Genomic DNA, 23,788 nt, shown 5'->3' with positions numbered 1-23,788 from the left:
CTATCGATGTAAATTTCTGTTGAGAGAATAATGTTAGAAATTTGTTAATCTGTTAATAGTTTTGTCACAGCTGCTTTAAATCGGCTGATGGATATGAGTGTGCATCTACTTTTCTAAACAACCTGAAGTTAGGAAAAGATGTTCATGTAACATTTTGTCCCGCAGGGACAAATGCAAACAATGCAAAAAAAATGTGCAGATTGAGGATGGGACACTGTGGGTTAAATTATTCTTTGTGCATTGTAGGGAAGCATGTTTCTGGCTTGTGTGAATGTGGGAGTCTTGAGACAGTATAGGGCATGTTCTCTTACGAGAGGTTCTCTCGTATTGCGTAAGCCGGCCGTCGTACGGGAAAGATGAATCTTTTCTGAAATATTGAAGCCAAAAAATTATCCTTAATTTTGTATCCATTTTCAACGCAGTGCAGCAGCTGCAGACCTTGAGCGGGCTAGCTAGCGAGCTCATTGGTTGCTGTGCGGCAACTGCTGCAGCCTATAGACGAACTGAATGAACTCGGTTCCAATGAGAGGCTCTCGCGCCTTCATCGCGTCACAGCCCGCCAAACTGGGCATGGCTAGAGTGTATATTAGCGAGGTTCGAAGGCTGCATCCCTGATTTACATATCTTCAGCGAAGCTCTTCGCATCTGATACAGAAGCCGCGTCGCCGTCTGAGGGGCATTTTAGCGAGCTTGGACAGCGCTTGAAGAAGCCGGCCGTCTTCGCCACCTTCAGCCATCCGGCAAGCTACGCCATACGGTGACGTATCCTTTTTAGAGCTAAGCTAGTTCCTCAGGGAACTTCACAAAAGAGCACGAGCGTCTTTGTAAAGATGCCTTGCACCACCTGCGGCTCATGCCGCGCCCCTCTCAGCGCCGGAGACCGCCACCTCATCTGCGCTATCTGCCTGGGACTGGAGCACGCAGAGCTCGCTCTCGCTGATGGCGGATGCGACCTCTGCGAGGAGCTTCCGATGTCGACCCTGCGGGCTCGACTCGAAGCGTTCAGAACCGAAGCCGCCGCGCCGCCTTTCGTCTCGCCGCGCAAGAAAAAGTGCCGCTCCCAAAGGCCGCCGGAACCGGTGCTGGAAGCGGCTGTCTCGCCGGAGCCTCTCCCTCGAGCCTCGCTTTCACAAATAAATTTGCCTAGTGGGTTTCCCACAAATAAATTCAGCAGTGGGTTTCCCACTCACACCCTCACCTGTGCCAGGACACTTGCAATCCTAAAGGCAGAGCAAATTTACCATGGCTTGTTAAACACAACAGCACAATACATTTCAGCAAAGATGCGTGTATTAACTCTATTACTTTGTATTGTTTTTTTTTGTTTTTTTGCCTGTATGGGAGTTACTCTCCCCAGCAGACCCATTTACTCCAGAATTGCTCTAAAAAAGCAGAAAAGGGTACTTATGAAAAATATTAACACAGGGGTGCAATCTTAACATTAGTGCATTGATAATAGGGGTGGGAATCTTTTACCATCTCACGATTCAATTCGATTCCGATTCTTGAGGCCACGATTCGATTCAAAATCGATTTTCGATTCAAAAAGATTTTCGATTCCAAACGATTCGATTTTATCCATAATGATTTATAATCGGGTTTCTGATCATGATCTACTCTCATCTGCTTTGTTATACAGAATGACAAACGGAGACATTAAAGTGTCTTTTTCACATTTATTAAGTTCAATTCTCAGGGAAGTGCCTTTTATCAAAAACCACGAGTTTAATTTCTCATGCCATTTATACACTAAAAATAGTTTTCGCGTGCATATGACACGCACTTTATGGCGAGTAATACGCACGCACTCCACACCCTAATTCTACCCAAGGGGTTTACAGTGCTTAGCATATGCACGCAAAACCCATTATTGGTGTATAAATGGTATGAGAAATTAAATTTGTGGTATAGATGCGCACTTTTATGAGATTGTGTTAGGACTCTAGTTTTCCCCTATCAATAGTTTAGTTAATATCACTCTCGCAGTCGTGCTGCTGTTCGAGATCGCAGTGATTAGGCCGTCGGCTGCAGGAGATCATGTGACTGACATTCAATCCAACAGCACAATTACATCTTTATCATAATATTGTCACATCTGAATTTTTTCCAGTTTCAAATGCAGTGGTTGGGTGACCGGTGACGGCCTAGTCTGGGGTGAATATGGCGACTGGAGTCCAACGTGTGAAGGAAAAGGAATCTGCGGCTTACAGACCCGTGTAGAAGAGTCACAGGGAAGCGAAGGAGACGACACCGCTCTCAATGACGTGATCATGTTCTGCTGTGAGTGATTAAGGTGATGTGATCGCAATCAAAAACTCAGGCTGACACACACACTGCAGATCAACTAAATCTGATTTTTCTTTCAGGTGTAAGAGGATGACAAGAAGAACAGCAAGAAGATCCTATGAAAAACTAACAAACCATGTCATACAACAGTTTTGTAATGAAAAGTCAGCCGGTCATTATCACATAACATAAAGCCTAACTGGATGATCGGGGCATTTGCTCCCCGCTTTTGAAGTTGAAATTATCGTATTCTTTCGTAGGTTAGTGATTCTTCTGAAGACTCCTGAACTTTTACTGAAACTTGTCAAATATCAGCAATAAAGACTTTCTAAACAGAACCTTGTAGTTTTACATTGTTTTGCACAACACTTTACATCAGATCGTTCATTACATTAGTGCATGTGGCAGATGGTCTAAAGTGACTTATATTGCATTCAAAGTAATTGTCTAATCCATTAATTCCCTGAGAATGACTAGCGTTATCTACATTAAAGTGTATTATTGTCAAGTTCCATAAACTTTTTGCCTTTCTAAAGCTATAAATGTTTAGCTAAAATGTCACAATGCACATTCAGAAAATGATTTGATGTAAAAAAAAATTCAAACCTCATTTCAACTTTACAGTCTTCTCAAATATTAATCTCACTCCTGCAGTAAATATCACAAACAGTGCTAGAATCAAGCAGCAGTTATACATCTGTATTCTAAGACTGTTATAATCTGAGTTTTTGGATGGCTGTTTTATCATGTTTCAGTTCTGTGCCTCAGTTTTCAGTTTCAGGTGGTCTCCAGTTTACAAATGGTTTAAGGGTGTTTTCTCACTGGCAGTTTAGTTCAGAACGGGACACGGTTCATGCAGACCCGGTGCGCACTGGGGTACCGAACCCGAGACTACTGGAGGGAAGTGTTTGTGTGAAAGGTAAAGCAACACGGATTCGTGTGTGCGCTCGTTCAGGAAAAGTAACCTGCGCATGCGTTTTAGCTGATCATGTGTTTAGTTCAATAAAATGCATGTAAGGGATAACCATGTTGATGATTTACCTTGGATGTGAGCGATAGTGAGCCTGCAGTGTGTTTGTGCATAGCGTGTGGAATCAGGGCAACAAATTAATTGAAATCCACTGTCTCCTCAAAAGAGTCCGTTTTCTAGCAGCTTTAATGGTCCCATTACTGTAAAATTTGTGAATATTCAGATCTCCTCAGGGGTGGAAGGGAAAAATTCTAATAACAGTGACGTATTGTTTGCTTTATGGAGAAAAAAAGTTGAGTCTATCTTGAACAGCAAATACGTACCAAAAAATCTAAATTCAGAAGATGAAATTCTCACATATTGGGAAATACTTGGTAGACATGAAAATAAACCAAAACATGGTGAAATAATTGAAGCTTTAAACTACGTGCATTATAAATGGCTACATGAGTTAACACAATTTCTATCTTTGCTTATGGATGTTATATGTGAAGAAATGCAATCTTAAAATGCAGAGTCATAAAAGATTCAAGATCTTCAAACACAGCTGGATAAATTACTAGCTGAGCTGTTAGCCCTGACTGAAGAGTGTAACAATCACAAAGAGACCATTGCAGATCTCAAGGCTAAGCTAAATGCTAAAAAGTCCATGTCTCCCAGAATGCTTAAAGGAGAACTCCGGCGCAAAATAATCCTTTGGTCTAATTACACATTGTTACCTAGTCAACCGTTATCTGAGATTTGTTTTCATGATTATCGAATGTAAATAGTTTTATCTCTAAAAACAGTTTAGCCCCTAAAGCTAGTATAACGCTAGTATATTGGGCATAGTGTAATGACAAATAAAAATCGCTTGTTAATACCACTAACAAGGCTCAAAATAGCCCCACACTAACACGGTAACATAATGAGGGTCCCTACCTTCAAACCGAAGCATTGAGAACTTTGTCAGTGTCCAGACAGTTTAATAAGAAGATATTTTAAACATACAGTCAACTTCGCGTATACAGGCAGGAGCCATCTTTGAAATACAGTCTTTACCAGTCGATCTACGAACGCCGATCCAAGTGCGCTGGTGAGATGTGAACGAGCTATAAGTTGTGATAAGGTGAGCGCGAACAGCAGGCTTGGATCGGCGTTCGTAGATCGACTGGTAAAGGCTGTATTTCTAAGATGGCTTCTGTCTGTATACGCGAAGTTGACTGTATGTTTAAAATATCTTCTTATTAAACTGTCTGGACACTGACAAAGTTCTCAATGCTTCGGTTTGAAGGTAGGGACCCTCATTATGCTACCGTGTTAGTGTGGGGCTATTTTGAGCCTTGTTAGTGGTATTAACAAGCGATTTTTATTTGTCATTACACTATGCCCAATATACTAGCGTTATACTAGCTTTAGGGGCTAAACTGTTTTTAGAGATAAAACTATTTACATTCGATAATCATGAAAACAAATCTCAGATAACGGTTGACTAGGTAACAATGTGTAATTAGAACAAAGGTTCATTTTGCGCCGGAGTTCTCCTTTAACAGCGATGGGACTAAAAAGCATGTTCACTTCTTAGAGGAGGTCACTAGCTTGCTCTAATCTAAAAACTTTTTTTCCCTCACAGGACAGCAACACTACACAATTATGTTATTTTGCAATATGATGCATTGTTTTACATTAAAATACACAAAAGTATATAGTTTAAATGTACAACCTTGAAAATATTCAGAAGTAAAATGCAACATAAGCAGTAATGCAGTAGTAGCCAATGCAAAACCATCATAAAAACCCTGACAAGGAGTTTTTATTTTCCTGCAGAATACATATCTTTAGTTTTACTCTTGAAACCTTAAAGGGGTGGTTTGGGATTTTGGACATCGGGCCTCATTTCCAAGTTAGCCTTAGTGTTATTTATCAGTGGAGACAGTTTTCCAAAAATTTCATCCAGTCATTCCAGTTGCATTGTTCACTGGTGCTAGGCTAGCGCGAGTCAACGGTATCTGCTAGCCTGCCATTAAAAACAGTTTACCCACTCCACAGTACACCAAGAGCAAATAAATTATAACGCCAGACTATCGATGTAAATGTCTGTTGAGAGAATAATGTTAGAAATCAAACTACTCTTGCATCTCAATGATCGCATTAGATTTACAGGAACTAGCTTCTCAGCAGCGGCGGAAGTTTACTTTGCTCCGGTTAGTAGTCCTGCGCCGAAAAGAAAACAGAACAGAAGCGCACGACAGTCGGGACGTCTAGCTAGCTAGTAGTAGCCTTGAACAACGATATTGAAACAGTCGATTGTAAACGAAGGAATTGGCAACATGGTGATTCGGTGTGCATTTCAAAATTGTAAAAATAAACCAAATAGATGGTCACCAAAAAGTTTCCACAAATTTCCATTGAGAGATCCAGAAAGGAACCAACTGTGGCTTCTTGCTGCTGGCTTGGACAACGAGACACCGGCAGAGACTCTACTAAAGTTGCAAATTTGTAGTGATCATTTTAGACCAGACGACTTTGAAGAACCCCGTAATCGAAGCGGCAGGTAAATACACTTGCGTGATTGTCATGTGGACCGGCTCTCTCGGTTGCCTAGGTAACTTAATATTACTCCACCGCTGCTGTAGACTGTGCTAATAAATACAGGGAACAAAGTATAACTACTGCAATGCGATGAAAGGGTACTTTGATTTCTAACATTATTCTATCAACAGAAATTTACATCGATAGTCTGGCGTTATAATTTATTTGCTCTTGGTGTACTGTGGAGTGGGTAAAACAGTTTTTAATGGCAGGCTAGCAGATACCGTTGAATCGCGCTAGCTTAGCACCAGCGAACTATGCAACTGGAACGACTGGATGACATTTTTTGAAAACTGTCTCCATTGATAAATAATACCCAGGCTAACTTGGAAATGAGGCCCGATGTCCAAAATCCCGAACCACCCCTTTCAGTACATTAGAGTTTGCAAGATAATTTTGCCTACCTAAGCTTTGAAATATATGACTAGTAATTTTCCCCCAATGCAGTATTAGTAGTTATGAAAAGTACTTTTTTCAGAAATGTACTTTTTCTGAAAAAAATCTAAGTGACATTGCAGCCGTTGATTGAGTCAGCCCTGCAAACCTGTGGAAATATGCAGTCAAACACTCTGGAGACCGTCCCAGATTAAGTCCTACCAGCAGAGGCCTTACCAGGGTCTCTATTGTGGAGCCCATCCCGGTCCAGCCCAGGGTCTCTATTGTGGAGCCCATCCCGGTCCAGCCCAGGGTCTCTATTGTGGAGCCCATACCGGTCCAGCGGCACCACCAGGGTCTCTATTGTGGAGCCCATCCCGGTCCAGCGGCACCACCAGGGTCTCTTTTGTTGAGCCCATAACGGTCCAGCGGCACCACCAGGGTCTCTATTGTGGAGCCCATCCCGGTCCAGCGGCACCACCAGGGTCTCTATTGTGGAGCCCATACCGGTCCAGCGGCACCATCAGGGTCTCTTTTGTTGAGCCCATAACGGTCCAGCGGCACCACCAGAGTCTCTATTGTGGAGCCCATCCCGGTCCAGCGGCACCACCAGGGTCTCTTTTGTTGAGCCCATAACGGTCCAGCGGCACCACCAGGGTCTCTATTGTGGAGCCTATAACGGTCCAGCGGCACCACCAGGGTCTCTATTGTGGAGCCCATCTCGTTCCAGCGGCACCACCAGGGTCTCTATTGTGGAGCCCATCTCGGTCCAGCGGCACCACCAGAGTCTCTATTGTGGAGCCCATCTCGTTCCAGTGGCACCACCAGGGTCTCTATTGTGAAGCCCATCTTGTTCCAGTGGCACCACCAGAGTCTCTATTGTGGAGCCCATCTCGTTCCAGTGGCACCACCAGAGTCTCTATTGTGAAGCCCATCTCGGTCCAGCGGCACCACCAGAGTCTCTATTGTGGAGCCCATCCCGGTCCAGCGGCACCACCAGAGTCTCTATTGTGGAGCCCATAACGGTCCAGGTCCAGCGGCACCACCAGGGTCTCTATTGTGGAGCCCATCCCGGTCCAGCGGCACCACCAGAGTCTCTATTGTGGAGCCCATAACGGTCCAGGTCCAGCGGCACCACCAGGGTCTCTATTGTGGAGCCCATCTCGTTCCAGCGGCACCACCAGAGTCTCTATTGTGGAGCCCATATTGGTCCGGTGGCACCACCAGAGTCTCTATTGTGGAGCCCATAACGGTCCAGCGGCACCACCAGGGTCTCTATTGTGGAGCCCATCCCGGTCCAGCGGCACCACCAGAGTCTCTATTGTGGAGCCTATCCTGGTCCAGCGGCACCACCAGGGTCTCTATTGTGGAGCCCATCCCGGTCCAGCGGCACCACCAGGGTCTCTATTGTGGAGCCCATAACGGTCCAGCGGCACCACCAGGGTCTCTATTGTGGAGCCCATAACGGTCCAGCGGCACCACCAGGGTCTCTATTGTGGAGCCCATCCCGGTCCAGCTGCACCACCAGGGTCTGTATTGTGGAGCGCATCTCGGTCCAGCTGCACCACCAGAGTCTCTAATGTGGAGGCCATCCCAGTCCAGCTGCACCACCAGGGTCTCTATTGTGGAGCCCATCCTGGTCCAGCGGCACCACCAGAGTCTCTATTGTGGAGGCCATAACGGTCCAGGTCCAGCGGCATCCCCAGGGTCTCTATTGTGGAGCCCATCTTGTTCCAGCGGCACCACCAGAGTCTCTATTGTGGAGCCCATAACGGTCCAGCGGCACCACCAGAGTCTCTATTGTGGAGCCCATAACGGTCCAGCGGCACCACCAGGGTCTCTATTGTGGAGCCCATCCCGGTCCAGCGGCACCACCAGAGTCTCTATTGTGGAGCCCATCCTGGTCCAGCTGCACCACCAGGGTCTCTATTGTGGAGCCCATCCTGGTCCAGCGGCACCACCAGGGTCTCTATTGTGGAGCCCATCCCGGTCCAGCGGCACCACCAGGGTCTCTATTGTGGAGCCCATAACGGTCCAGCGGCACCACCAGAGTCTTTATTGTGGAGCCCATCCCAGTCCAGCTGCACCACCAGGGTCTCTATTGTGGAGCCCATCCTGGTCCAGCGGCACCACCAGAGTCTCTATTGTGGAGCCCATAACGGTCCAGCGGCACCACCAGGGTCTCTATTGTGGAGCCCATCCCGGTCCAGCGGCACTACCAGTGTCTCTATTGTGGAGCCCATCCCAGTCCAGTGGCACCACCAGGGTCTCTATTGTGGAGCCCATCCTGGTCCAGCGGCACCACCAGAGTCTCTATTGTGGAGCCCATAACGGTCCAGCGGCACCACCAGGGTCTCTATTGTGGAGCCCATCCCGGTCCAGCGGCACCACCAGGGTCTCTATTGTGGAGCCCATCCTGGTCCAGCGGCACCACCAGAGTCTCTATTGTGGAGCCCATCCCAGTCCAGCGGCACCACCAGGGTCTCAAATTGTGGAGCCCATCCTGGTCCAGCGGCACCACCAGAGTCTCTATTGTGGAGCCCATCCTGGTCCAGCTGCACCACCAGGGTCTCTATTGTGGAGCCCATCCTGGTCCAGCGGCACCACCAGAGTCTCTATTGTGGAGCCCATCCCAGTCCAGCGGCACCACCAGGGTCTCTATTGTGGAGCCCATCCTGGTCCAGCGGCACCACCCGAGTCTCTATTGTGGAGCCCATCCCAGTCCAGCGGCACCACCAGGGTCTCTATTGTGGAGCCCATCCTAGTCCAGCGGCACCACCAGGGTCTCTATTGTGGAGCCCATCCCAATCCAGCGGCACCACCAGGTTCTCTATTGTGGAGCCCATCCTGGTCCAGCGGCACCACCAGAGTCTCTATTGTGGAGCCCATCCTGGTCCAGCTGCACCACCAGGGTCTCTATTATGGAGCCCATCCTGGTCCAGCGGCACCACCAGAGTCTCTATTGTGGAGCCCATAACGGTCCAGCGGCACCACCAGAGTCTCCATTGTGGAGCCCATCCCGGTCCAGCGGCACCACCAGGGTCTCTATTGTGGCGCCCATCCTGGTCCAGCGGCACCACCAGAGTCTCTATTGTGGAGCCCATCCCAGTCCAGCTGCACCACCAGGGTCTCTATTGTGGAGCCCATAACGGTCCAGCGGCACCACCAGGGTCTCTATTGTGGAGCCCATCCCGGTCCAGCGGCACCACCAGGGTCTCTATTGTGGAGCACATCCCGGTCCAGCGGCACCACCAGGGTCTCCCTGCTCCGCTCAATAAAAGTCTACATCATTTGTTCTTATTTTATGTACTGTACATTTAAATGTTTATGTTGATATGTTTAACGTATATTGGAAAAATACTTTTCTGTAGCCTAAAAACTAATTATTTTCATTTACCAATTTTATAATAAAAAAAAGGTATAGAAGAATTTGTTTCATGTGGAAATTATGACTGTCATTACAAAAATAAACAATGTCCAGAACAATTCACTCTCTTTTATTTACACATTTAAAGTTGCATTAATTTTTTTTACATAATTTCTCTTTCCTTTTAAAAAATAAAAGTGCAAAAAAAAAAGTAAAACAAAAAAATGTAGAAAATGTTGAATATTTTTCAAACATTCTCTCAAGAAGAGAAAACAGCCTGTCCCTCCTCTCCCTACTCTCCTCGCCTCTGCCTCCCTCTATAGTTGCATTGCTTCTCTGATCAAGCCCAAAAACTCGTCCTCTGTCCCGCCGCCTTCGTGCTGCTGCTGCTCCTCCTCACCGTGGGCTCCCACTGCTGAACTCGGCCCTGGTCTGTCCTCAGGGATTGAGGCAATGAGAACAGGGGGGTTGGTGCAACGCCTCTGTCCCAACACCTCTTCCATGAGGACAAACCAGGGCCAAGTTTCAGCAGTGGGTTTCCCACTCACACCCTCACCTGTGCCAGGACACTTGCAATCCTAAAGGCAGAGCAAATGAACCATGGCTTGTTAACAACAACAGCACAATACATTTCAGCAAAGATGCGTGTATTACCGTAAAACTTCAAATAGTAGCCCGGGCTTTTATTTTCTCAAATCGTCGAACTGCACCGGCTTGTATTTGAGACAGGCGTCTATATGAGACAGGCCTTGATAATTTAGTGTTGAGATGTTGTTCATTGAGTGTATAGGCCTGTCTCTAATCTCTAAAAATCTCCAAATGCTCCACGTGAAACTGCGGTCTTCCGACCTTTTACTATCGTGTCAATTGATTTTGATTAATATGCGCGAGGGAGAGAGAGCAAGACAGCGCTCGTGTTGTTTGAAGACGTGAGAGTGCGCGCGCGCGGCCGGGGCTCTCTCTCTCTCTCTCTCTCTCTCTCTCTCTCTCTCTCTCTCTCTCTCTCTCTCTCTCTCTCTCTCTCTCTCTCTCTCTCTCTCTCTCTCTCTCTCTCTCTCTCTCTCTCTCTCTCTCTCTGTTTGTAACGCGCCCTGTCAAGCGCAGCAGTCATTCTATTCTACATCACTCATCGATCAAAAAAGGCTTTGGAGGGACAAAAAATTAGCTTTTTCGGCCGCCAAAAAGCGGACGATCTGACGGTTTTAGAGGATTAAATACAACCCGAAACTAAAAAACAGACCCGGCCTCTATTTGAGACCGGCCTTTATTTACCCAAACCTGCAGCCACACCAGGCGTGTAAAAGAGACAGGCGTCTATTTGGGACTCGGCTATTATTTGAAGTTTTACGGTAACTCTATTACTTTGTATTGTTTTTTGCCTGCATGGGAGTTACTCTCCCCAGCAGACCCATTTTCTCCAGAATTGCTCTAAAAAAGCAGAAAAGGGTACTTATGAAAAATATTAACACAGGGGTGCAATCTTAACATTAGTGCATTGATAACACTGCAAAATATGACACATTATGACATGCATACAAAATACTTCAGAAATCATATTTCTGGATACTCAAATTTGGTTAAAACCTTTGTAGACATAACGTTAGCTTGCACGACAGCACTACAAAAACACATAAAAGTGAAACCCCATTGCCCCATCTACTGCTTTTCTTATTGTTGTGGGCTTTATATGGTGAGTGATAATTCTTATAATACACAAGTGATAGACTAGTGCAAATATTACAAATAGGTAATTAAACTAATATTAGCACAAGTTTTGCCTCAAACCACCTGACAAATAAAGCCACGCAATGGTGACGAAGGAGTTAAGATGAAGTTTATAAGAAAGAAACTCTTTTAACTAGCTATTTGAGTAAATGAAAACATAATGGCCTACATTTAAATGTGAATTTTCCATCCACTACCGAACTCTTGGCCGCCTTTAAAAAAAAAAAAAAAATGTAGTCGTCACCGGCACGCAACAACTTATAGGGTAGGATAAGCCGCTAAGGATCCTTTTCTGTATCCTTCCTTTCACAGGGAAACAAAGGGTGCTTTTGAATCAGGGTAGCCTTCGTCGCGCCGCGGTGACGCAATCGGCCTTCAAATGCGACCTTCGGAGGAAGCAGCCTTCACATTGGGAGGATTTTTTCAAAGACTGGAGAAATTATCTGTTTTTAAAAAAGTAGGCTAAGTCCTTCCAAAGAAGAGAAATTACTATTTTTAATAAGATTCTCTAAAAAAGTGAGACATTGTGGCCTGATTTCTTTTATTAATATTCATTTTTCAGGACCAAAATTACATTCTGCACGGTGAGGAGTCTACAGGTTACAAGCTTCACATCAGTGGCGTAACGAGCCAACACCGGGCCCTTATGCAGGATTATCAAGGCGGGCCCCCTACTACAACACGTGATGACGCAATGTCCACCTGGCCACTTCATGCTTTTTCTGTGATCGTATAGCTATCCGATCGTGAAAAGACCAGGTGTAAATTCCCTTCGAAACGCATTCGAGACGGATTTGAATCCGGTCGCTCAAACCACTTCAGGAGGTGGTCTGGGCCGCATTCCAGACGACACTGGACAAGTGTAAATACATCTGGTTGTTGAAACCACATATGTCCATTTTACTCCTCTAAAAATGCTAAAAAAAATAAACGTGTGAGAGCGTGTTATAGCTAGGCTATATGTCATAGTCAGATATGACGACGCTTCTGCAACAACACGCATCGCCACACAATATGGCACATTTGGTTCAACTGTTTCATTGCTTCACGAAGCCTCGATCTGCCCACCACTAGTTGAGTTTACTGGAGTTCAAGGACATGAAAAGGTGAAGATTAGAACCGAACTTCAGTGGGAAACAACAGGAGTATAAAAAACTGATGAGTTGATTGCCTCTTTGGATACTGATAAGTCATTAAACCCAGATGCCTAGTAGCCTAGAGCTGAGGAAAAGAAACCCCAAGTGAAAGACAACAAGCCCAGAGTTGACCACTCCTTTGACTCAAAGCGTGATTATCTGCTGTGTATACATACATAGGCTACACCTCTTACCTCGTTGATTGGGTTGATTAACTGAATGTGCTCCACTCGTGTTTAATTAGGTTTGATCATCCTAATTATATTAACGTGCTCCTCCCGAACTTTGATAATAAAACATAATTTCTTAATATGCCAAATATGGTAGGGGTTGATCTTTGAGAACTATGATTGGATGGAATGGACATCGTGGTTAATGATTCTTGTGTATAAATATGAGGCTTCTTCCATATGCTATTATACTGTCTCAGCTTTATCATTTTCTGCAGATAGTCTAGGTAAAAATTAATATAACTCAGTATTCAGGCCAGTGCTGTAGCAATGCATCACTTCTTTTCCATGTTGTTTTCACTGCTAGCCATTATTGGGCCTGTGAGCGTTCAGTCCGCAGGAAGACGTGCTGAGCGGAGCAGCGACCGATCTTACAGATCTGTGCTGAAGGTGTCGAATGGAGGGCCGTGGGGATCGTGGGGGGTTATTAGCATGTGTCCAAGTGGAACGTACGCCGACGCGTTTAGTCTGAAGGTAAGTTGGGCACTGACTTTATTTAGCTAATATGGGGTGGAAGAGCGCTTCAAAGGTCAAACTCTGGAGTTGCTGTTTGTCGTTTAATTCCAGGTTTCTAAAGTGTCTGAGTAATAAAGAGCATGAAGAAAAATATGGGTTGGGTTAAAGTTAACTCTTTCAAATGGAAGATTGTCTTGTTCTTTTAAGGTGGAATCAGCTAATTATTTTGGTGGTGATGATACAGCACTCAATGGGATTCGTCTTTACTGTGTCGATCGGCCAGGCGCAAACGAATACACCGTAATTACGTCTGACGTAGGAGGGTAATGGATTATTAATTTTTGCATTAAGTGTTTAAGCTATTTAAGTAAATTGAGGATTTTCTTGAATGATTATTGATTTGATCAGGCAACCTCTTTTTTTTTTTTCTTCAGCTGGGGCGAGTGGAGAGATAAGCAATCGTGTTCTTCTGGATTCTTGAACACTTTCTGGCTGAGAGTTGAATCTCCCCGAGGATCTGGAGATGATACGGCCGCAAACAACATCGAGTGTGTGGTGCTATAAGTTATAACATCTCTTACTCGGTGTATACCTCTTACACCATCTTCTACCCATCCTGGGTTTATTTAGCTATTTAAGGACTCTCAGCCCAGTGTCATGAAACTGCGTATCTATACCACGAGTTTAATTTCTCATGCCATTTATACACTAAAAATAGTTTTCGCGTGCATATGACACGCACTTTATGGCGAGTAATACGCACGCACTCCACACCCTAATTCTACCCAAGGGGTTTACAGTGCTTAGCATATGCACGCAAAACCCATTATTGGTGTATAAATGGTATGAGAAATTAAATTTGTGGTATAGATGCGCACTTTTATGAGATTGTGTTAGGACTCTAGTTTTCCCCTATCAATAGTTTAGTTAATATCACTCTCGCAGTCGTGCTGCTGTTCGAGATCGCAGTGATTAGGCCGTCGGCTGCAGGAGATCATGTGACTGACATTCAATCCAACAGCACAATTACATCTTTATCATAATATTGTCACATCTGAATTTTTTCCAGTTTCAAATGCAGTGGTTGGGTGACCGGTGACGGCCTAGTCTGGGGTGAATATGGCGACTGGAGTCCAACGTGTGAAGGAAAAGGAATCTGCGGCTTACAGACCCGTGTAGAAGAGTCACAGGGAAGCGAAGGAGACGACACCGCTCTCAATGACGTGATCATGTTCTGCTGTGATTAAGGTGATGTGATCGCAATTAAAAACTCAGGCTGACACACACTGCACATCAACTAAATCTGATTTTTCTTTCAGGTGTAAGAGGATGACAAGAAGAACAGCAAGAAGATCCTATGAAAAACTAACAAACCATGTCATACAACAGTTTTGTAATGAAAAGTCAGCCGGTCATTATCACATAACATAAAGCCTAACTGGATGATCGGGACATTTGCTCCCCGCTTTTGAAGTTGAAATTATCGTATTCTTTCGTAGGTTAGTGATTCTTCTGAAGACTCCTGAACTTCTACTGAAACTGTTGTCAAATATCAGCAATAAAGACTTTCTAAACAGAACCTTGTAGTTTTACATTGTTTTGCACAACACTTTACATCAGATCGTTCATTACATTAGTGCATGTGGCAGATGGTCTAAAGTGACTTATATTGCATTCAAAGTAATTGTCTAATCCATTAATTCCCTGAGAATGACTAGCGTTATCTACATTAAAGTGTATTATTGTCAAGTTCCATAAACTTTTTGCCTTTCTAAAGCTATAAATGTTTAGCTAAAATGTCACAATGCACATTCAGAAAATGATTTTATGCTAAACAAATTCAAACCTCATTTTAATACTTTAATATTTGACAAGAATGTAAACATACTCCTGCAGTAAATATCACAAACCGTGCCAGAATCAAGAAGCAGTTCTGAATCTGTATTCAAAGACTATTATAAGTTTTTGTTATGTTTGGATGGGTGTTTCAGTTCTGTGCCTCAGTTTTCTCTCGTCTCTGTTTCACTTTTGTTCCTGGATTGTCTGCCGGACGCTAGTATTGTAAGACTGAAAACTTGTTGAAGAGAAAATATCTGACCAGTGGTCGATGAAACAAAAGGATCTTGTTGGAAATTAACATTTGACTCCCTCCCCCTCTTTCTTTGAGCACCTCATCTACATTCTCTCTCTCTCTCTCTCTCTCTCTCTCTCTCTCTCTCTCTCTCTCTCTCTCTCTCTCTCTCTCTCTCTCTCTCTCTCTCTCTCTCTCTCTGTAACACTTAAAACTCACACTAGATTATATATGGTTTTAATGTGAATGATTATCGTTAAGGATTGTGTTTAGTATCATTTTAAAGGTCTCAGGGTGGCTGGTACAAATGTCTCATTCCCAAATAAGTAAATCAAAAGGTAATCAAGTTCTTAAGAATATAGAAATATCTTGCACACTGAAGGGTGTCTTTGAGTTAACACCTTCTGACCATTTGTCTGAATGCTAATTTTCACTGTTCCTAGCAAATGGTCAAACTTCTATCCTCAGTAAGTCTGGGGAGGGGACCACAGTAACTTACATATCAAAGGAGGTCTGGATATATAATGAAATGCAACAGAGTTCAGGGCCTTTTCTGTATCTCAGATCAGCCCGTGGATGCTGAGTCGCCGAGACTCAGCATTCATGTATTTCATGTCGGGTAAAAGATTTTCCTCTTTGTTCAAGAACATTTGATGGTTTGCATTGATTATCTTTCAATTGATTATGAAATTGTAATAATACATTTACCTGACATAATAAATTGTTATATTTGATTATTCTAACAGACTTTGACTTTATTTTCATTGGAGTTAAAAGGAATAGTCAAACATTAACTTATATTTAATGATGTACAGATATCATTGAAAAACTTTTCATCTGACTTTCAGGAGTCAGATGAAACAAGTTAATACATAAGATAAAATGTATTGCATTTAATTAAAAATCCCATTGCCATGGGAAGAGACGGAACACGCGTGAGACTTTCACCGCTAATTTGAATTCTGCTATTGGATCGAATTAGACGGCCTTACACTATTATGGGTGGTTGCCCTGCACGCTTAATAAACAAACTACAGCTAGTTCAAAACGCAGCAGCTCGAGTTCTTACCAGAACCAGGAAATATGACCATATTAGCCCGGTTCTGTCAACACTGCATTGGCTCCCTATTAAACATTGTATACATTTTAAAATATTGCTGATTACTTACAAAGCACTAAATGGTTTATCTCCGCAGTACTTGAGTGAGCTCTTAACGCATTATAGTCCATCACGTCTATTGCGATCTCAAAATTCGGGCCAGTTGATAATACCGTCCTAGAATAACAAAATCGACTGCTGGCGGTAGATCCTTTTCCTTTTTAGCACCAAAACTTTGGAACAGTCTTCCTACCATTGTCCGGGAAGCAGACACACTCTGTCAGTTCAAAGCTAGACTAAAAACACATCTCTTTGACCTAGCATACACATAATACATTATAGACTTCTATAACTCAATGTTAGGCTGCATAGATTAGGTCAGCCGGAACTGGGAACACTTCCCTTAAATCCCGATGTACTCGTTACATCATAAGAAGAATGGCATCTACGCTAACTTTAGTGTCTTTGTTTATCCCGAGGTTTTCCCGCAGCCTGCCGGATCCAGGCCGTATCCAGATCTGACTAGGTGCTTCGCCTGGACAAACACACACACACACATGCCATCATGTTCACCTTGAATGCCCAATACAGTGTAGTTCACCTTAGTTTTTCATGTGATGTAATGTAAGAATGTAGGATCTTAAAGGATTAGTTCACCCCAAAATGAAAATGTCCTAAACATGTACTCCCTCCAATGCCATCCAAGATATCCATGTCTTGTGGATATCATGTTTGTGAGTAACCAACTAAGCAACCAACTCAGTATGGATATAATATCTTTAGAAAGGCAAAAAGTTTAGGCTAACAGGATTGACAATATTACACTTTAATTTAATGTGGTGTTCCTGCAGTAGAGTATGTGGCTCATTCTCAGGGAATGCATGAACAGATAAGACAAAAATTTTTTTTAAATAACGTTATACAGGAATTGCTATAAAGACTAAACTATCTCTGTTACCTTAAATTATTTGTGTATCTCTGTAAAGCTGCTTTGATACAATCTACATTGTTAAAAGCGCTGTATAAATGAAGAGGACTTAACAAGAGAAGCGTTTAACATCAGAGACACAATCTGATTATCCTAGTCATTTATCATCTGATCTGGATACGGCCTGGATCCGGCTGATTATATCATGCGTTGTGGTTTTAAGGTCAAAGCCTTAAAACACTATAAAATTAATGCCTCGGTAGGCAGTCTTTGTAAACACATTTCTTTCAACGGTTTACTTTTCATAAAAAGATATTCAGAAACAGGACAACTAACTTAAAACGCAAAGTAACACGGACACTGAACTTAAAGGAGAACTCCGGCGCAAAATGAACCTTTGGTCTAATTACACATTGTTACCTAGTCAACCGTTAACCAAAATAGCCCCACACTAACACAGTAACATAATGAGGGTCCCTACATGCAAACCGAAGCATTGAGAACTGTGTCAGTGTCCAGACAGTTTAATAAGAAGATATTTTATACATAGTCGTCTTCGCGTATACAGGCAGAAGCCATCTTTGAAAAACAGTCTCTACCAGTCGATCTACGAACGCCGATACAAGTGAGCTGGTGAGTTGTGATAAGGTGAGCGCGAACAGCAGGCTTGGATCGGCGTTCGTAGATCGACTGGTAGAGACTGTTTTTCAAAGATGGCTTCTGCCTGTATACGCAAAGATGACTGTATGTATAAAATATCTTCTTATTAAACTGTCTGGACACTGACAAAGTTCTCAATGCTTCGGTTTGAAGGTAGGGACCCTCATTATGCTACCGTGCTAGTGTGGGGCTATTTTGAGCCGTGTTCGTGGTATTAACAAGCGATTTGTATTTGTCATTACTCTATGCCCAATATACTAGCGTTATACTAGCTTTATAGGCTAAACTGTTTTTAGAGATAAAACTATTTACATTCGATAATCATGAAAACAAATCTCAGATAACGGTTGACTAGGTAACAATGTGTAATTAGACCAAAGGTTCATTTTGCGCCGGAGTTCTCCTTTAATAAAACAAAGAAATGTGAAAAACCTGTGCCAACTTAAGCCATTTGTAACTTGCCTAGGAGACACAGAACTGAAACATAATACAACACCCATCCCAACATAAAAACTCATTATAACAGTCTTTGATTACAGATTCATAACTGCTTCTTGAATCTGGTACCGTTTGTGAGATTTGCTGCAGGAGTGAATTTACATTCTCAAATACTAAAATGATGTTTGAATTTGTTTAGCATCAAATCATTTTCTGAATATGCATTGTGACATTTTATCTAAAACACATTTATATCTTTTGAAAGGCATAAAGTTTAGGGTAACCGGATTGCCAATATTACACTTTAATTTAATGTAGTGTTCCTGTAGAGTATGCTGGTCATTCTGAGGGAATGCATGAACGGATAAGACAATCACTTTGACTGCAATACAAGTCACTTTAGAAAATCTGCCACATGCACTAATGTAATGAATATCTGATGCAAAGCGTTGTGCAAAACAATGTGAAACTACAAGGTTCAGGAGTCTTCAGAAGAATCACAAACCTACAAGAATGATGAAGATCATTTAAACTCCAATAATAGGCAGGATCTAATTGTCTTGATCATCCGGTTAGGCTTTATTTTGTGATATGACCGGCTGACTTTACAGATTTACATCACAAAGCTGTTGTATGACATGGTTCATGTAAGTCTATCAAAGTATGATGAATAAATTACAATATATTTGATCTTCTTGCAGTTCTTGTCGTCATCCTCCTACACCTGAAAGAATAAACAGATTTAGTTGATGTGCAGTGTGTGTCAGTCTGAGTTTGATTGCGATCACATCACCTTAATCACAGCAGAACATGATCACGTCATTGAGAGCGGTGTCGTCTCCTTCGCTTCCCTGTGACTCTTCTACACGGGTCTGTAAGCCGCAGATTCCCTTTCCAAGACACCTTGGACTCCAGTCGCCCCACTTGCCCCAGTCTGTGCCGTAACCCTCCATGACATCACCACCACTGCATTGGAACCTGGAAAAAAATCAGATGGGACAATATAATGATAAAATATGTTATTGTGCTGTTGGATTGAATGTCAGTCACATGATCACCTACAGCAATCACAATCTCGAACAGCAGCACGACTGCGAGTGTGATATTAACTAAAGTATTGATGGGGAAAACTGAGTCCTTAAATAGCTAAATAAACCCATGATGGGTAAGAGATGGTGTAAGAGGTATACACTAGGTAAGAGATGTTAAGGTATACACTAGGAGATGAGATATCTTATAGCACCACACACTCACATGATGTTGTTTACGGCCGTATCATCTCCAGATCCTTGGGGAGATTCAACTCTCAGCTTGAAAGATTGTGATATGTATCCATAAGAACACCCTACGAAATTAGACCACTCACCCCAACTGAAGAAAACACAAAGAGGTTGCCTGATCAAATCAATTATTTTAGGAAATCTTCAATTTACTTATCTATCTTAACCACTTAATGCAAAAATTGTTAATAATCTGAGTCCATTACCTTCCTACGCTGGACTCAATTACGGCCGAATTTCCAGACCGATCGACACAGTAAAGACGAATCCCATTGAGCGCTGTATCATCACCATCAATTGGGTCTTCCAACTTAAAACAACAACATTGAATTTGAGACAATCTTCCACTTGAAAAAGTAAACTCTAACCCAACACTTAGTAACATTTATCTTCATGCTCTTCACAGACACTTCAAAAATCTTAATCAGTTGCAGTTCCCTGAGAAACCTGGAATTAAAATGACAAACAGCAACTCATCCCCCCCCCCCCATATTAGCAAAATAGAGTTAATGCACATCTTACCTTCAGACTATACATTATAGCGTAACCTCCACTTGGACAAAACTGCTTTTCCCCCCACGATCCCCACGGCCCTCCGTTCGTCACCTTCAGCTCAGATCTGTACGGTCGGTCAGACTCACCGCTCACATGCCCAATAATGGCCAGCAGTGAAAACATCATGGAAAAGAAGTGATGCATTGCTACAGCACTGGCCTGAACACTGATAGTTAGGTAGACTATGTGCAGAGAATGACAAAGCAGAGACAGTAGCACCATCACTTTCTCAAGTTTAATAATTGACAAGATTAAGCAGAATCATTAACCACGATGTCCATTCCATCCAATCATAGAACTCAAAGATCAACCCCTACCATATTTGGCATATTAAGAAATTGTTTTATTAACATAGTATGGGTGAAACACGTTCAGATAATCAAACCTAATTAAACACATGTGGAGCACATTCAGTTAATCAACGAGTTAAGAGGTGTATGGGGGGTTTAATGACGTATCAGTATCCAAAGAATCAATCAAAACTCATCAGTTTTTTATACTCAAGTTGTTTCCCGCTGAAGTGATGGTTCTAATCTTCACCTTTTCATCTCCCTGACTCAAAAGCGACGCCAAATGCACCCTTCGTTTCCCAGTGAAAGGAAGGATACATAAAATGATCCTTAGCGCCCTATCCTACTCTATCCTACCCCGGATTACACGCCGGTGATGACTGCATTTTTATAAAAAAAAAAAGAAAAAGGCTGAGAGTTCAGTGGTGGATGGCAAATTTACATTTAAATGTATTATGTTTTAATTTATTCAAATAGCTAGTAGCTAGTGATGAGTTGTTCATGAACGAACTGTTTATTGTCTGTCACGTGACAAATGAACGAAATTACTCGGAAGGTAAAGTAATCATGTTCCCTGTAAATTATTTTTGACTGCATTATGATTTCTTAATTCAGAATATGACCAAGATTGCGTAGGTGGATGCGTTCGGGGAATTAGGCTGTTAAAAATATAACATTTAAAGGGACTCCACCATTGTTTCATATTAAACTGTTATTCCCTTAACCCTTCAAAGCCGATTGACGCTCTAGAGTGTGTGAACCAATGACAGACCTGTGTGTGAACCAATCACAGACCAAAAACAAAAAATGACGTTTTCAGTAACGTAAAAAAAGGGGAGGGGTTTGGAATCAATCCCACGTGGGATTCGCAACGGTCTTTGAACACAACACATTTGGAGATACACGTATTTGTACTACATTCTTTTCAAAGAAAACATGGCCAAACGAAGATTCACTGCCGAGCAAGCTGCTGAAAGGATTTTTGCCGAGAGCGATGAGAGTCAGAACGGATCTGATCCAGATCGATTTGATTCGGATGAAGATGATCAAGTTCTGGACGGAATCGATCCATTTGAGGAGTAAGTAATGAATGCAATATTGCTGATAATTTATTTTCTAATATATAGTATCAGTTTTTTTTATCAAAATTATTTTAGCTTTTCAGAAATAACGGAGCAGTAGGCTAATCAAATAATGTGCGCCATCAAGTAATGTGCGCGTTTTGACCGCATGTAACGTTAGCTGCTAGTCCCTCTTCATTTGCAAGCTATTTCGTTTACTTTGCTTGTCTATTTTATTGTAGTTTTTTTTTTTTTTTTTGGGAAATTTTATTGTGGCTTTTCGGAAATAATGGTGCAGTAAGGCCTGTACTATTTGTCCATATAGGAGGGGGTTTGGAAGACATTGTAACGTTATACTCGGTGCGTAAAGATGATGAACGCTCCTGTAATAATAGTTAGATTATTGTAGTTAGAAGTTCTATGACTTGGATGTAAAAATACACACATGATGATGAATAGCTAATCTTTATTTACCACATTGTGTGTTTTAGGACAGCCCCAGAACAGCCGATTGCATTGCGTAACCCAGGACTCTGAACGCGCAGTGACATCTAGAGGTTGTTTTTGGATGTGTTTGGTAAATTGAGAGAATATTCAATTCAAAATTAATATTTGTGTTCCCTTTACATTTTCTTATAATTGCTGTGTTTTTCAAAAATAAAAAAAAGCATGGTGACTACAGTCACAAAAATGTAAATAGTTCATTTGTTTCTTTATATTTTTTCACCCATTTTTTTTACTAAAGCCTTTGACGAATCAATATTTGTTGTAAAATCCCTTATTCATCTATGGTTTAATATTTTTCTATAATAAAAACAAAAAAATTGAACTTTTGTTTTTGTATTTATTGGTGATATATCACAGCAGAAGACATACAAGTGTCTTAAGAAGTGTATTGTAAATGGATCCACATTGTAGCTGAGAGTAAAATCCAGAAATATGACTCTCTTTACTCTGCTATGAAAATTGACCATTCCAGAAGCCAAAATATCAACATAGTGCCAGGCGGGCATAAAACCCCTTAGGCTTTGAAGGGTTAAGATGAGCTGATACACACCTCTCTCGACACAGTGCGCGCACTCAATCACTCTGGCGCGCGCCGACACTTTATAGCCCAGTTCATTCATTAGGATCCAAACAGAGATGAAGTTAGAAGCGACCAATCACCTCCACGTTTTCCCTATTTAAATAGTTACACAAAATAAAACGTGGTGTTTTTAAGTTGGTAAATTGATTTTGTCGAAGTTCTTACACAAGTGTTCCCTACAAGGGTTCCAGGGGCCTGTTTCAGAAAGGAGGTTAAGTGAAAACTCTGAGTATGTTAACCCTGAAATGAAGGAAACTCTGGGTTTTCTGTTTCAGAATGGGAGGTAAGTCAAACCTGAGAAAGCAGAGTAAGTCAAGCCCGTTTCTGAAAGAGAGGTAACTTATACTCAGAGTCAGTTACCATGGTAACTTACTCTGTGAACCTAACCTGGTCGGGAGCAGGTTTACCTCGGTAAACCCAGAGTTTATTTCGGTCTCCTCCCCTTTTTTAAAGAGAAAGCAGTGTTTAAACACCTCATTCATTCTTTCGGTACATTTATTCATTGCTGTTTCTTTTTTCCAATTTTTTTAATAAGATGAAGTCTATATAACTTCTTAACTGGCAACTGAAAATAGAGTAGATAAGAGTTACATCATGTAGTTCTAAACACATTCTACAGAATTAAACTCTGGCATTCACTTAAAATCACTGAACTGTGTTTATCTGTGCACCAGAAGTTGATGGACCTTCTCCTGCTGTTCTTCCACACTCTGGGGACGGGGGGAGAGATAAGAATATCCGTTTATACTTAGAAATAAACTTAGATTCTATAGGCTACTCAAATAATGTGAAGAAATTTGAATGTGTAGATTGTTTGATGTGTAGACAATATTAACATTTCCTAGGCCTCTTTGTGGCAGCAGAAACCGTTTCTTCATCCCGATCGTCCTGTGAAGATGAGCATTTGATTGAGCACATTTTATAATACTATTTGTCATAATGTCTGGTGTATTGAGTAGGCTACTTACAACTGTCTGGGGTTCTGTTTGGACAGGAGGCTCCAAAAGACAGATGTTACCATAAGAATTCGTTTGGAGCAACAAAAAACCCAACCCAAAGTAAAATATATGGAAATATCAAAAACAGCCTATATAAAAAATAATACATATGTAGACCTCTTATACGTTTTATGAAGGCAATTGAATCTTCGGGAGTCACTGGCTCTGATGAAGTCCCTCAGCCATTGGCCTTCCAGCATTCAGG

At 42.4% G+C, this 23,788-nt stretch overlaps 2 protein-coding genes and 1 pseudogene across 2 annotated transcripts in view; 2 read left to right on the top strand and 1 right to left on the bottom strand.

Annotated features, from left to right (window-relative positions):
• Nucleotides 1-23,788, top strand: part of LOC130090409 (vitelline membrane outer layer protein 1-like) — a 115,876-nt gene that overhangs the window by 45,194 nt on the left and 46,894 nt on the right. The gene's annotated exons all lie outside the window — the stretch shown is intronic.
• Nucleotides 1-23,788, bottom strand: part of LOC130090394 (vitelline membrane outer layer protein 1-like) — a 126,468-nt pseudogene that overhangs the window by 77,803 nt on the left and 24,877 nt on the right.
• On the top strand, nucleotides 12,931-14,432 carry LOC130090395 (vitelline membrane outer layer protein 1-like). Its single transcript, XM_056257752.1, has 4 exons — nucleotides 12,931-13,134; nucleotides 13,324-13,439; nucleotides 13,551-13,664; nucleotides 14,186-14,432. The coding sequence occupies exons 1-4, from the start codon at nucleotides 12,931-12,933 to the stop codon at nucleotides 14,361-14,363; spliced, it is 612 nt and encodes a 203-aa protein (XP_056113727.1). The 3' UTR covers nucleotides 14,364-14,432.

This window comes from Rhinichthys klamathensis, unplaced genomic scaffold (genome assembly GCF_029890125.1).
Source record: "Rhinichthys klamathensis goyatoka isolate OS25496 unplaced genomic scaffold, OSU_Roscu_1.1 h1tg000143l_1, whole genome shotgun sequence".
Lineage (NCBI taxonomy): Eukaryota > Metazoa > Chordata > Actinopteri > Cypriniformes > Leuciscidae > Rhinichthys > Rhinichthys klamathensis.
The sequence above is the reverse complement of the archived record's forward strand: the minus strand, read 5'-3'. Positions and strand labels throughout refer to the sequence as shown.

Bases quoted from the DNA above. Each gene is read 5' to 3' on its own strand.
- LOC130090395 (XM_056257752.1), top strand. From the start codon at position 12,931: ATGCATCACTTCTTTTCCATGTTGTTTTCACTGCTAGCCATTATTGGG. The intron at 13,135-13,323 runs GTAAGTTGGGCA...TGTTCTTTTAAG, and splicing joins CCGACGCGTTTAGTCTGAAG to GTGGAATCAGCTAATTATTT. The intron at 13,440-13,550 runs GTAATGGATTAT...TTTTTTCTTCAG, and splicing joins ATTACGTCTGACGTAGGAGG to CTGGGGCGAGTGGAGAGATA.